This window comes from Phallusia mammillata, chromosome 2 (assembly GCF_965637545.1).
Source record: "Phallusia mammillata chromosome 2, kaPhaMamm4.hap1.1, whole genome shotgun sequence".
Lineage (NCBI taxonomy): Eukaryota > Metazoa > Chordata > Ascidiacea > Phlebobranchia > Ascidiidae > Phallusia > Phallusia mammillata.
Genome location: NC_137253.1, coordinates 14,045,116 through 14,057,297, shown reverse-complemented (window position 1 = coordinate 14,057,297; position 12,182 = coordinate 14,045,116). Strand labels below are relative to the sequence as shown.

The window sequence follows — 12,182 nt, the reverse complement described above, 5'->3', positions numbered from 1 at the left end:
ATTACTTCAGCAATTGTTTCAAAAACATGTTTCTACGTTACGCAAACGACGATGTACTGAAATTATTGAATCCCAGGGTAGACCATTAACTAGAAACTTGTGTCTAAATTGTAAATTGGGTAAACTTTCTTGTTTCTGTAATCCCACCACTCTGGCTGTTTAATTGCACATATATATCTCACGTCCATGAACACGACGTAAAAAATGGACTCTAATGCTCCCCGTAGCACTTCACACAGTTATGTCATTTCCATCAGGTTTGTTGTATTCAAGGCAAATTTCGTTTGAAAAACGGTAGCTAATACCAAACCAAACTGAATTGAGCTACACTGATCTGGGCAAAAAATAAGTGCGACTCACAAATATTTCTTTACATGCTTACAGGACTAAAACAGCTTTCGTTCAACTTCATGCTAACGGGTATTAGGACAATCGTTTAACAGTAGTTGCGCCCACTAGTCTTTAAACTAATAAACCCACAAACCATTTGTTACTGCTGGGGACAAATATGTAACGAGTGAGTTTTGGAAAGTGTCAATTCCCAGTAACCGATGGTAACAAACAGGTAACTAACATTCTGAGTAACTGCCTTTGACTGTGAAAACACTCGTAGGCACTTAAGCATTATTGTGTACCCTTGTACCTAATTTATCATGCTCTTTCGCAATGTGGAATACTGCGCTTTTCCTCAGTTACTTCCTCTGTTGATTCAACCTGTCGTAAACCCCACCGCTACGTCACGTGCCAATTGATTCTTGCCGTTGAATTACCCCCGGCGCTGCTCGTTGCAGGTTTATGAACCGAAACAATGGGCTACCATCTGTGTTTTACAGTGCGTCACCCTTTTCTTTTCGGTAACTACGCACTTTTTATGAGAGAGGTCGTCATAGGTTGCGAGCACCTTTTGGATCTATTTTCGTAAAAAACGTAAATGACGTAACTTGTTCTGCATCTTCTGATGACTGTCACATCAGAGTTGCAAGCGGGCCCGAAATCGGAGCCCGAACCCGGCCCGAACCCGAAAGTATAAGCCCGAAGCCCGGCCCGAACCCGAAACGTTTTTGAGAAGCCCGTTTAGGCCCGAAATTTTGATTGACAGGCCTATCCACGAAAGCCTTGCAACAAAGGATGAGAAAGAAAAAAGATAAAGACAACAAACACAATGAACAATAGTAGACAATGAGGTAAACAATACGTTTTAGAGTAGGGTGGGCTTTAGGTCAAAGCCAGAGAATTGTTACTAAAAAGTGGCGGCAACGGAACTTAAAGTAAGGCCCGTTTTGAGCCCGTTTTCTGACAAATACCTAAGCCCGAACCCGGCCCGAACCCGGCCCGAACCCGAACCCGGCCCGAAAAGCCCGGCCCGACTTGCAACTCTGTGTCACATTACGCGAAAACCCAATAGTTCAGTGAACTCAGACTATGTAACTCTCTAGAAACTGTTTCTCGGAATTGCATTGATTTGGCCAGGACACCGGCCGGGAACACACAACGAAAACATTACTAACCCTTAACGATACATGAAGGTTATCAACACTGCAAAAACCTTTCCGTTTAACTTCATTTTTTTTTAAACGAGCATCAGTCTTTAATGTTGAGAACAAACAGTTATTTCGTGTGTCGCAAAAATGTACTGTGGTAGTGGTAGCGGATGCATGGTGGTAGCGAACTGTCATGACGCGTATGATTCATTAAGCGTTGCCCGAAGTCGAAGGATATCGGATAGCGATGTTCAAAGTGTAAGGATAGTGCAAAGACTTTTTATCCAATAATGGAAAACACAAACAGGTATTATGTGTCCCATAACGGCATCTAACTGTGTTTAGTTTGTGATCACACTAATACAAATTGTGTAACGAAAAGTAATATAGCACCACTCATTCTGCATTATCGAAAGTCAGTTACTTTGTTTGTCGTAAAACTGTTTTTTGTTGTTTATGCGGTTCTCGGGGAAACTAAACTAGTAATCTCTTTCTTAGTAAGTTAAGCTCTTCTCCTAATCGTTTTATACTGTGCATGCATCTAAACGGCCGCCTACTTAAGATCGTTAAAACCTTAACGGGAAATCACTTTCGGTCACAGGGTACTGATCAAAAAACGTTTTTACACACATTTATACGTGCAATTCTTCTCGCATCATAAATATTAGAATTTTGTTAGTGTGAAGGCGAACTGTTCTTCTAAATGAAAAAAAAGAAGGTAAAATTTTCGACCGCTTAGATTACGCACCGTCCCAAAATAAATCTTGCACTAATTAGGTTAGTAGCTTATTTGCAATGCCCCAGGACCACCATACACGGGCTTGGAAAGCATGTTAATTAGAATTATTTTAGTTAGTACCCAAACAAAAACTTAACATAAAAGGCAGTAAGGCCACTTGCGAATGTAAACATATTTTTAACAATAAATGTACCGGAACAACTTTTGCACACATTTATTAAACGCTAAAGGACATGAAAACTTTTAACGCTTTGATTTTTTGCCTTTTGAACCGCTCGTGGACGGAGCATCATCATTGTGGTATTCCTCAAGCATTTCGCTCGACTCTTCCAGTATTTCTGTCAGTGGTCGTATAACCGGCTTGCGCTCAGGGCCATCTAGCGGCACGATTGAACACGTGGAAGTGAATGTATCCTGTACATTGTTGTCTGAGCATGAACAAACTCATTGTTAGTAATGCTTGGCGACAAAACATACAGGATATTCTGTGTTTTGGTTGTTGCATATTAAGTAGAACCGCATTAGTAGTGTTAAGAACTCGAGTTTGAGTAAAAAAATATCCGATCAATGAAATTTATTTGTGCGCAAACTTAAGTTTATTTACGTTCAAAATATTGTTTTTAACTGAAATTATCTCTTTAACTTAGAATGAGGTATACTTTTGCCTTCGAAGTTTGCTTTTGCTTCCAAACAAATACCTTTAAGTCTGCTTTGTGCAACATGGGCTAATTTAGCCCTCTGTTTCGGGAAATCCTTGAGAACATCGTTAAAATCATTGACACTGAGCGAGTACAGGTAGCAATAAGTGTCCGCTGTCACGCTGGCAATTCGCCGTAGGTTTTGCTGTATAAATTTGGTATCACTGCTTTGATATATATGTATAGAAGAGTAATGTTTATTGATGTGTAAAATACAGTTTATGTATATGTGTCCAGGTTAAGCTTCAATTACGTAAAAAATTGCAAACGTTGCTACCCGCTTTCAAAAGAAGTAAAAGAACACATGCGATGAAATACTTAAATAGACGTTGCAGTTTACCACTTTGCTACTATGCCTGCATCACTAACCTGTAGAAGCGCGATTTCGCCGAAGTAGCAGCCATCAGAAAGACTTTGCTCGATATTGTGTTGTGCAGAACGTATGGTAACCGTGCCTCGGTTAATGAAGTACATCTTCGCACCCAACGTTCCTTCCTAAAGCAAAAGCTTGTAACTCACGCTAACTAAAAATTAATAGTCTTGTCCATTTTTACTGACCTTGACAATAACTTCTCCAGCAAGAAAAACCTCAAAGTCCAATTTTTGAAGCACTGAGCTAACGAAGCTTTCGTCTGCCTCGCTAAAAAATGGGACCTGGTCTACCAGCTCCTTACAGTTGTAGTGGATCACCTGATGAAACCAAACATTGCGTTACAGTAGCTTGCAAAATAATTTCTGTTTTACTGTACCTCTTCTCGTAAATTGTGATTAAGTTCGGACAGGATCCTTGATTCGTCGAACATTTTACCCTGGTATCTATTCTCGTAGTAATCCGATATCCTATGCCTGAGTTTGCCGGGTAGCTTCCGGAACTGCATGTATTCCTTAACTTGCATGTACTGTAGAAATTTGAAAACCCCACTCTAGTCGGTTTATACGCGTTTATTACGAAGCGCAACTACAGTTCTAGCGCTTCACCTTGCAAAAATATCTCTATGTAACTTGGTAATTTGTTTTCTGATAGTCAAAACAAATTAACAAAATCAGAAACAAGTGTAATTTCACGTCAAACCGTTCTTTCTCACAAATGCTGCACTAAAGAATTGTGTACCTTTTCCTTATACGATCTTTTTGAGGCATCCATCGACTGAATGAGGGAAGTAGCATTGCCGATAAACAGGGCAAAACACATGGCACCCGAGCACATACTGACGTAGGTAACCCACAGATCCACCATTCCACGCGGTGGAAATTGTCCATATCCGATACACAACATATGACTAGTGGATTTGAACACCGACCAAGAGTATCTCTCCCAAACAGTCACACCTTCAAGCTGTAAAATAATTCTTTTGTTTTATGACTGTAAGACATAAATAGGAAGGAAAACAACTAAAGGAATCGAATTGCATAATCTAACAATCAAGAATCCCTACGTGTAAATTCCTGTCTCTGACCCACGTTCCTTCCGGGAAATCCATGAACATTGGCACCATCCACTGGAGGCATCCATTGAAATGACAGATAAACAGCATCAACATAATGAGGTTAAGAATGCGGGCAAACGCAAGCGCGAGTTCGTATTGAAAGTTGAAAATCTGTAAATTCAATTACGTATTGTATCTTAAATCTACAATACAAAAGGCGTTGTCTTGAGTCAAAACGTATATCGGTGTTTACTTTCTAGTCGCCAACAAACTTCCTTCACCTTACAAGTCTTACCTCTTCCCACTGTTTGATGTAGCGAATAAATCTGGATAAACGCAGAAGACGCAAGAGGGCAAGAATTTTTGCAAGTCTCAGCAAACTCAAAGCTTTAATGCTGGATTCGTCCAATCCCGTGCCGTCCGATTCCGCAGTGGTTTGTTTCTACAAAGCTTTTTGCTTAAACCGACTGACACTACAAATATATTTTCATTTTTAGAATACCGTAGATCAGTGGTTCTTAACCTTTTTCCTTGCTGCACCCCTTTCAAATCACCAACCAATTTTCGCACCCCCTTTCAAATCACTAACCAATTTTCGCTCCCCCTTCTGTAATTGCTTAAATAGAATAGACCTAACCAACCTTAATGATTCAGCATCCCCGCACCCCCTAGGAACAGTTCTCGCACCCCTTGGGGGTGCGTGCACCCCAGGTTAAGAACCCCTGCCGTAGATAGACTGGGTCGCCCAAGTTTAGACCTTGAAATTACAATCAAACCCCAAGCCCAGCATAGAATAATTTCCCTATCATCTGTCCAGTGTTCATTCAACAATATGAAATCGAATCGCAACCTTATAGTGCAAGGCGGATAATAACTTACTATAATTGTAAACGGCAGGTCGAATGGAAACGTTGATACAAAGTCAACGAAAAACCACGTCTTCAAATACATTATTCTTATCTGACGAGGATCCAACACAACTTCGCTGTCTGGTCCGTCTAAAACTATGCCAGTCCGAAAATTGAAGATGATGTCCATCAAAAACCAAACATCTGACACAGCCTTCAAAGCGAAACGATTATTTGACGGTCTGTCTGTTATCACGTTAAGAGGTATTCCTTACCTTAAACGGCATCCATCCTGGGTCATTGTCTTTCCAGAACGAAATTGCGACTGGAATTAAAATTATATTCACCAGCAGAAGAACGAGTGTTAGCGAATCCCAAATGAACCTGAAGTTACTGTAGGGATGTATAATAAGTGCACCAGCTTTTTGCAATCTTTCCTGCTCTTCCAAGACCGCCTTTTCACTACCGTAAATTTTTAGAGACATTTTATTCATGGGGATTGACATTGAACCGGTTACACCCCGTCTGAACTTGTCTGGGTGCAGATGCATCGAACTGGACTTTACGCTGTTTTGCGCCATAGACCGCTGGGATACCAGTTTTTGCATTTCCTTTCGTTCCCGTTCAATAGCTTCGCGAACTTGTTCTTCCTCTTCCGCTCTGATAAGTGCATCAAACTGTTGACTTTTTTTGCGCACGGCTCCAGGATCCAAATTCATTGCCAGAAAGCTGACAGTCGGCTGTGCATCGAAATCTGCACCTAAACCATCAAATGCAGACTGGGCGTTGCTTTCTTCAGCCTCGTTAATATCAATTTGAACTTCAGGTACTGCATCATCGTTCTTATCTGTTTCGTCCGGCGGCAGAAATATTACTGGAATAGGCGGACTAGGCTTGTCAGGTTCGATAATTTCGGGCAGGGAGCCTACTTTTCTTTTAGTACTCATAATTTAGATTTTCTCCCACTTCTCGTCTCTGAGAAGGTGGGACATTCAGATCATGTACTAGTTTTATACCTTCCAGGGCATTTTAATGCAGTATTCCGTCCCAATGATATTCTCTGTGCAAAGTGCCCCATTGGTAATTGTCCGTCAAATAAAACTTTATTTACGTCATAAACGTATTTGACTCGTCACAACAAATAATTATGCCATAGGACAGTTCAATATTACACAACTTCACTGTACTTAAGCTGTTTTGAACTAATTCGGTTATGTTCAACGTGTTTATAATTGGTTATTAAGAGATGCTAGTTAATTGTTCGTGCAACCGTGCTTAGGCTTTGCCGAACTTGTCTAAAAAGACATAGTTTATTAAAATCGTATCGACCAGCGTTTTTATGTATACATGAGACATGATAAAACTTCTACAAAAATTTGTAAGTTACTGGCATACATGCCAATGATAAATAGGCTATGGCTGCCATCGCCAGGCATAATGTATAAACGAGTATTGCTCATTCTGCAGTTTTATTGCAAAAAATGACGTTTCGACTTCCTATACACGCCAATGAGTGATGAAAATTTACACAATTGAAATTTTCAAGTATGTTTTCCATACATACTGCACTGGAAAGCAGTGTCTCATTCATGAATCTGATCCTTTGTTATAAGTCAAGTATAAACCAGATAACAAAACATAGAAAGAATACAATTTACATACTGTTGACATTGTACCGAAAGGCTGAAAAGCATAAGTGACAATATATATGAATACATGTGGTTATACTGTACAGAAAAGAACCTAATGTAAGTAAGTGCCTAAACAACTTCTGCTGATTACTGTTTGGTTAGGGTCTGACATGTAGCATATTTACGGTGCAACTATTTATAGGTCGCAGCATACTTCAGTCCTTCGGCTTAAATATCAGACCACACTGAGATCCTTTAGAACAGGGGTTCCCAACCTGTGGTACGCGTACCACTAGTGGTACGCGAAGGGTTTTCAGGTGGTACGCGAGTAGCTTTCGTTTTGTTCACAAAAACCTGGATTTACAACTTTATATTTTGTTTATCTGGTTTCGTTTACAAAAAACATTCCCCCAGGCCTCTTGTCATTGTTACGTAACTATCCCTGTTGTTTCGTATCATAACGATCTTCAAAATACAGGTCATGTCAATTTTCAAAATAAATATCATGGCTAAAGAAAAGCCGTACAACGCTGTGGGACAGTGGGCGTTAATTATGTCAAATGATTGCTCTTGATAGGTATCATCTACTGTTTTGTAGCTTAAGCTTCAAATAGCGTTGAATGAAATGTGATTCGAACAAATTAGTTGTTTTGCAAGAAGTGGTACCTTAGAGCAGGGCTTCTCAAACTGTGGGTCGCGACCCCAATTGGGGTCGCGGAATATAATTTTGGGGTCGCGAAACTTTTTGCGTTATGTCAGTCACAATAAATGGTATATCTTCGTACATTTATTGTTTACTATATCAGGGATGTACAACCTTGCGGCCGTACAGAGTCAAGTCAAACTGCTCTAAACACATTTATTTTAAAGAGTATTACCAGCCAAGTAGCCATATGTACCAGACTTTTTTTATGCCTATTGTGTGCAAACAATGCGAAAAAGCAGATACCACAAGCGTCACAATATAGATTGTGACGTCATAAAAGCTAAGACTGTCAATTTGTGTGTCAAGTTAGAAATTAATTCAGGCTTTTTAGGCGCCAGTAGATAGTATATGTATATATATATAATGTAAGTATTTCTTTACATCAGTAATTTTAAAACACAAGCAAGCAGGATATAAGCGGCCGCTGGTGAAATAAAGATCTGTGATGCGGCGTCATAGCGAAAAGGTTGTGCACTCCTGGGCTAAACCCATCAAGGGGTCGCGTAGAAATTTTGTGTTTTAAATTGGGGTCGCAGAGCACGAAAGTTTGAGTAGCCCTGCCTTGGTGGTACGCGTGGCAGTGCAGAGCGTCCAAGTGGTATGAGATCGTAAAAAGGTTGGGAACCCCTGCTTTAGAAGAAGAAAATATGGTACAAATACTCACAGTGGCACAGCAATTGGTAACATTTAGGCAAAAAATGACGTTTCTTCGTTTTTTCGCGTTATATCACGCCACCAGTTTGAAAAGGCACGAGAGTTCAGAACCCCGACAAGTACGAGAATGACAGCATATAGAAGCATTACAAACGTGAATTGGTGTCGGCCCAAAAAGGTCCAAAGAGCACTTCTTCTAGCTGGGACGTTTCGCGGCGATGCGCCAGTGGTAAGTTGTCGTATTAGGTCCTTTTTCGCTCTTGGAGCGTGAACCAACAAATACTTTACCCGGACAAGGTCATCATTTCTCACTACATAGTATTTGTCAGGTATTTCCCCGCCCTCGCTGCCTTTTATAAATGATCGTTTTCGATTCAGAAGATTGGAGTCCGACGTTCTCGCCTGGTTTTCGTCAGGACCGGAACACGTTGATCCTTTTTTGGAATGTTGTATTGAGCATTTAACGTCCACAGGATGGTCGATGACTTCACAAACGGCAATACAACTTAATGAATCGCCAAGTAAACTTTTGTCCCATGTTTTTGATATTGGGCTGTATGTTAAAGATACGCGCAAATCACTTGACAAGTAGATTCCTTCTCCATATAAGGCAATCTGAAAAAACGTGTATCGTTTTGTCATTCAGTGTATGTGTTTCTTTTAAACCTTAAGTGTATGAAGTAAATTATGTTTAGTTTACTTTCAACGTGTTTGACAATGTCCAGATGTATTTGGTACATGGAAAATCAATCTTTATGTCTGCTTTACAGCCCTTACACTGTACCTTGTTTAAGTTATTCTTTAATCCAGTTTGTATAATTGAGTAGAAGTTTTCAGTTCGACTGCCATGATATGCATAAAACAATCCCAAATTGTTTCTGAGGGTTTGAAACCTTGTTTCTTCCTGTTCCCCATATTGAATTTCAAACACAAAATCAGGAGTAGCATCACAAGCTATGTTTTCTGTTTCCCCAACAAGTCGCTTAATGTCAGCAAACTGTCAAAACAGAAACCAACACACAAGTAAAAAATAGACCAAATTGTATGTTCAGGACTATCTGTGTTACCAAAAAGTTTATGTCACACACACAATATACATTAAATATTTTTGTATAAAAGTGGACTATTTGTTCTTACAGTCATTGCTGTTCCCAACTTCATGGTAAACCGTTTTGGATTTATCACCCATTTCAAAAGGGAAATGGAACTTTGTCTGCTTTTGTCTTTCCAATTGAGTTTGTCGAACTGAGGTATGTTAGACACAACTGTTTTCTGCGAATAAAAGGTAATACTAGATTCATAGGCGCCGACTTTAAATTTTTCCCGGGTATGCCATATTGTATGACGTCACAAAGTGACGTCATGAAATACCAATTCATTTCCTGTCGCTACATACGGTGGGATTATACGTTTGTGACGTAACAATAAGCGTTGTTGTTTTTTCGGTTGTAATTAGAAAGTCGTTGTTCTTACGATAGAGGCAGTTAGAACTAATATTGGACTGTATTCTCATAGTTTAGTTCACAAACGCTAATTTTTTTTATCGCGTGATTGTTGATGTTAAACCCGGACAGCAGCGCTTCCCCTCCTCTCGCAAACGAACGCCAACCTTTGTTGTGCTTTTTACCACCCTTTAATATTTAAATTCCAATGCTTCTTGAAGACGTTACAATTGTAATCAATGCGAACAATTCATGGGCTGTGAAACAACGAACACGATTGATATCAATTGTTTATGTTACGTATTGGTTCGTATTACAATAATTTCCTCAAACGCAAGACTAACGTTGGTCCAATTCTCGGGTATGCGGCATACCCGAGGTTTTCGTTCAGGTATGCCTGGCATACCCGGCATACCCGTGTTCGGCGCCTATGACTAGATTTATAAACAGGTTTATATAATAATGCTTGATAACAATTAAAAAAGATTTTGATTGTATTACCAAAGTTATTGAAGTCTACACAGATGTGGAGCTTACACTTCGCAGTTTTGGAAAATTTTACATCAATACAAAAAAATACATCTATTTATCAACAACAAAAATCTTCCACATGTCATGTTTGATATACAGCCTACTTTTCATAACCCAAATAAACTCATTTGTAGGATTATCTCACTGTTTTCAACAACTTTAAAACCACTTACCAAATCATCAAAGCATTTCTCTCCATCTTCGTTTTTGTATTGAGCTGGAAACGGTCGAAGAAGACTGTCATGCTTGTAACTGTTCAAAGCACCAACAAACAAACTCCACAAAAAGTCAGAACATACTATATCCATAACTAAAACAATTAAATAAAACTGAAAAACACAATCATCACATCCATTGCATCTTTTTTCAAAGAAGTGTTAAAATATGTTTGGCAACATGAAATGCAAATACAGTATATTGATATAAAAGGTAGACTTGGCACTATTGCATAGATTGTAAACAATCACTAAATTGTATGTTTATGGTCAAAGAATAGTTCATCTATACAAGTAGAATCAAAATGACAAACATACAACATTATTTTAATCTTTTTTTAACCTATTAATATAAAATAAAATACAAAAATACTAATATGATTGATTTTGTAGAACTTGTACACAACACAAATTACAAAATGTCTAAAGCAGGGGTGTGCAATTTACAGCCCATGGGCCAAATGCTGCCCAATGAATAAAGGTTGTGCGGTGGTGCTTGGATTTTAAATGTACAGGCAAGCGAGTCCATTTGTACATATTTTTGAGGAGATTATTCTGCCTGGTGCTAGTTTTCTATGACCTGACATAAGCAGCTATAATCAAATGTGAATTTTAGTTGTTAACTCAATATAGGCATATTTGGCATGCAACAAACTAAAATCACCTCGTGTTTTTATAGGTGCAGCCCATGATCTAATTATGGTAATTGTATTTGGTCCCACAGTTACAAAGGTTGCACACCCCTGGTCTAAAGCAATTAAGTCATATTTGTCAGTCACTGCACTGTGCATACATAACTCATGTGCAACGCTAACATTTCAGATATACACCTTACAAATTATGTTGGTTTGGTTTTGGGTAATGTAAAGGTGAAAACATCCACTTCTTTTCCAAATTGGTTTGATTGGTAAACAATCCCATCTGTCACTAAACCTAAACGTTTGGCTACAGCAATGCTTTTCACATTTTCTGGCTCAGCATCCAGTGAAATTGAATCAAATTTTAAAGTTTCAAGTCCCAGTTTTATTAAATATGTACAACATGCTGTGATTATTCCTTTACCAGTAAAACTTGAATCAATCCAGTAACCCAGTTTACCATGATCATTCAATATTGTAACAAATCCACACATGCCAATCATTGTCCATTCTTCAGAACTTGTTGATACCCTGTAATACAGGCCCAACTCCAAAGTTTTGCCATCTTGTACGCGTGCTTGAGCTTCTTTAACGAATTTACATTCATCTTTAACATAACGTATGTCGTCTACCCAGTAAAGCCATTCCCTTAATCTTTCTCTGTTTTTATCAACTAGGTCGAATGATACTTGAGCTTCTGATTGCAGTACAGGGCGCAAGAGCAATTTATCCGTGACTTGGTATGCGTGTTGCCTAATTAAAGCTTGTTCAGTTTCATCCTGAAATGACGGGTCCATCGCTGAACCTATTGTATGACGTGGCCCAAAGCAATATGACAAATGACAATGTTTTCTTGCCCAGAGTTTGGACACGGCGCTTTTGTCAGTAGGGATAGTTGTTTAAACTTAATGTGTATATTATACTGATACAATACTAGAGGGCATATGCGAGCATCGAGCAAACACAGAGACACAACGGGTCTGTATACTGAACGGCTTTTTTAATGCTGGAGTCTGGAGGTCGTCTTCAGTTTAACTTCTAAAGTTCTAAACACCCTTATTCAATGAATTAAAAGGCCGTGTTTGATACAGTTGACTGCGCAAAGCTTGTACCACGTCAGTTTTAGGTACTGCACTGCAGCAGAACACTCAGCAACTGACTCTGACCGATCA

The 12,182-nt window shown here is 39.1% G+C and overlaps 3 protein-coding genes across 3 annotated transcripts; all 3 read right to left on the bottom strand.

The window, feature by feature from the left end:
- Positions 1 to 2,448: 2,448 nt before the first annotated feature.
- On the bottom strand, positions 2,449 to 6,140 carry LOC145213025 (potassium/sodium hyperpolarization-activated cyclic nucleotide-gated channel 2-like). The gene is made up of 10 exons (XM_080081269.1): positions 5,469 to 6,140; positions 5,225 to 5,407; positions 4,641 to 4,787; positions 4,355 to 4,516; positions 4,030 to 4,254; positions 3,668 to 3,817; positions 3,477 to 3,608; positions 3,288 to 3,413; positions 2,919 to 3,063; positions 2,449 to 2,648 (listed from the first exon to the last, which is right to left on the bottom strand). Exons 1-10 carry the CDS (start codon positions 6,138 to 6,140, stop codon positions 2,464 to 2,466), a joined length of 2,127 nt encoding a protein of 708 aa, XP_079937395.1. The 3' UTR covers positions 2,449 to 2,463.
- Positions 6,141 to 6,643: 503 nt separating this feature from the next.
- Positions 6,644 to 10,508, bottom strand: LOC145215520 (protein mono-ADP-ribosyltransferase PARP16-like). The gene is made up of 4 exons (XM_080084217.1): positions 10,331 to 10,508; positions 9,322 to 9,456; positions 8,969 to 9,181; positions 6,644 to 8,799 (listed from the first exon to the last, which is right to left on the bottom strand). Exons 1-4 carry the CDS (start codon positions 10,463 to 10,465, stop codon positions 8,218 to 8,220), a joined length of 1,065 nt encoding a protein of 354 aa, XP_079940343.1. The 5' UTR covers positions 10,466 to 10,508; the 3' UTR covers positions 6,644 to 8,217.
- LOC145215522 (putative ribosomal N-acetyltransferase YdaF) lies at positions 10,487 to 12,157 on the bottom strand. The gene has a single exon (XM_080084218.1). It carries the CDS (start codon positions 11,805 to 11,807, stop codon positions 11,211 to 11,213), a length of 597 nt encoding a protein of 198 aa, XP_079940344.1. The 5' UTR covers positions 11,808 to 12,157; the 3' UTR covers positions 10,487 to 11,210.
- Between the last annotated feature and the right edge of the window lie 25 nt (positions 12,158 to 12,182).

What these genes read in the sequence shown, in the direction of transcription:
- LOC145215522 (XM_080084218.1), bottom strand. Translation starts at nt 11,807, where the DNA reads ATGGACCCGTCATTTCAGGATGAAACTGAACAAGCTTTAATTAGGCAA.
- LOC145215520 (XM_080084217.1), bottom strand. Translation starts at nt 10,465, where the DNA reads ATGGATATAGTATGTTCTGACTTTTTGTGGAGTTTGTTTGTTGGTGCT. An exon ending in AGTTGGGAACAGCAATGACT is followed by an intron (nt 9,182 to 9,321) that starts GTAAGAACAAAT and finishes CTGTTTTGACAG; the next exon opens with TTTGCTGACATTAAGCGACT. An exon ending in TAAAGAATAACTTAAACAAG is followed by an intron (nt 8,800 to 8,968) that starts GTACAGTGTAAG and finishes ACGTTTTTTCAG; the next exon opens with ATTGCCTTATATGGAGAAGG.
- LOC145213025 (XM_080081269.1), bottom strand. Translation starts at nt 6,140, where the DNA reads ATGAGTACTAAAAGAAAAGTAGGCTCCCTGCCCGAAATTATCGAACCT. An exon ending in ATCACAATTTACGAGAAGAG is followed by an intron (nt 3,609 to 3,667) that starts GTACAGTAAAAC and finishes TGGTTTCATCAG; the next exon opens with GTGATCCACTACAACTGTAA. An exon ending in GCGAAATCGCGCTTCTACAG is followed by an intron (nt 3,064 to 3,287) that starts GTTAGTGATGCA and finishes AAATTTATACAG; the next exon opens with CAAAACCTACGGCGAATTGC.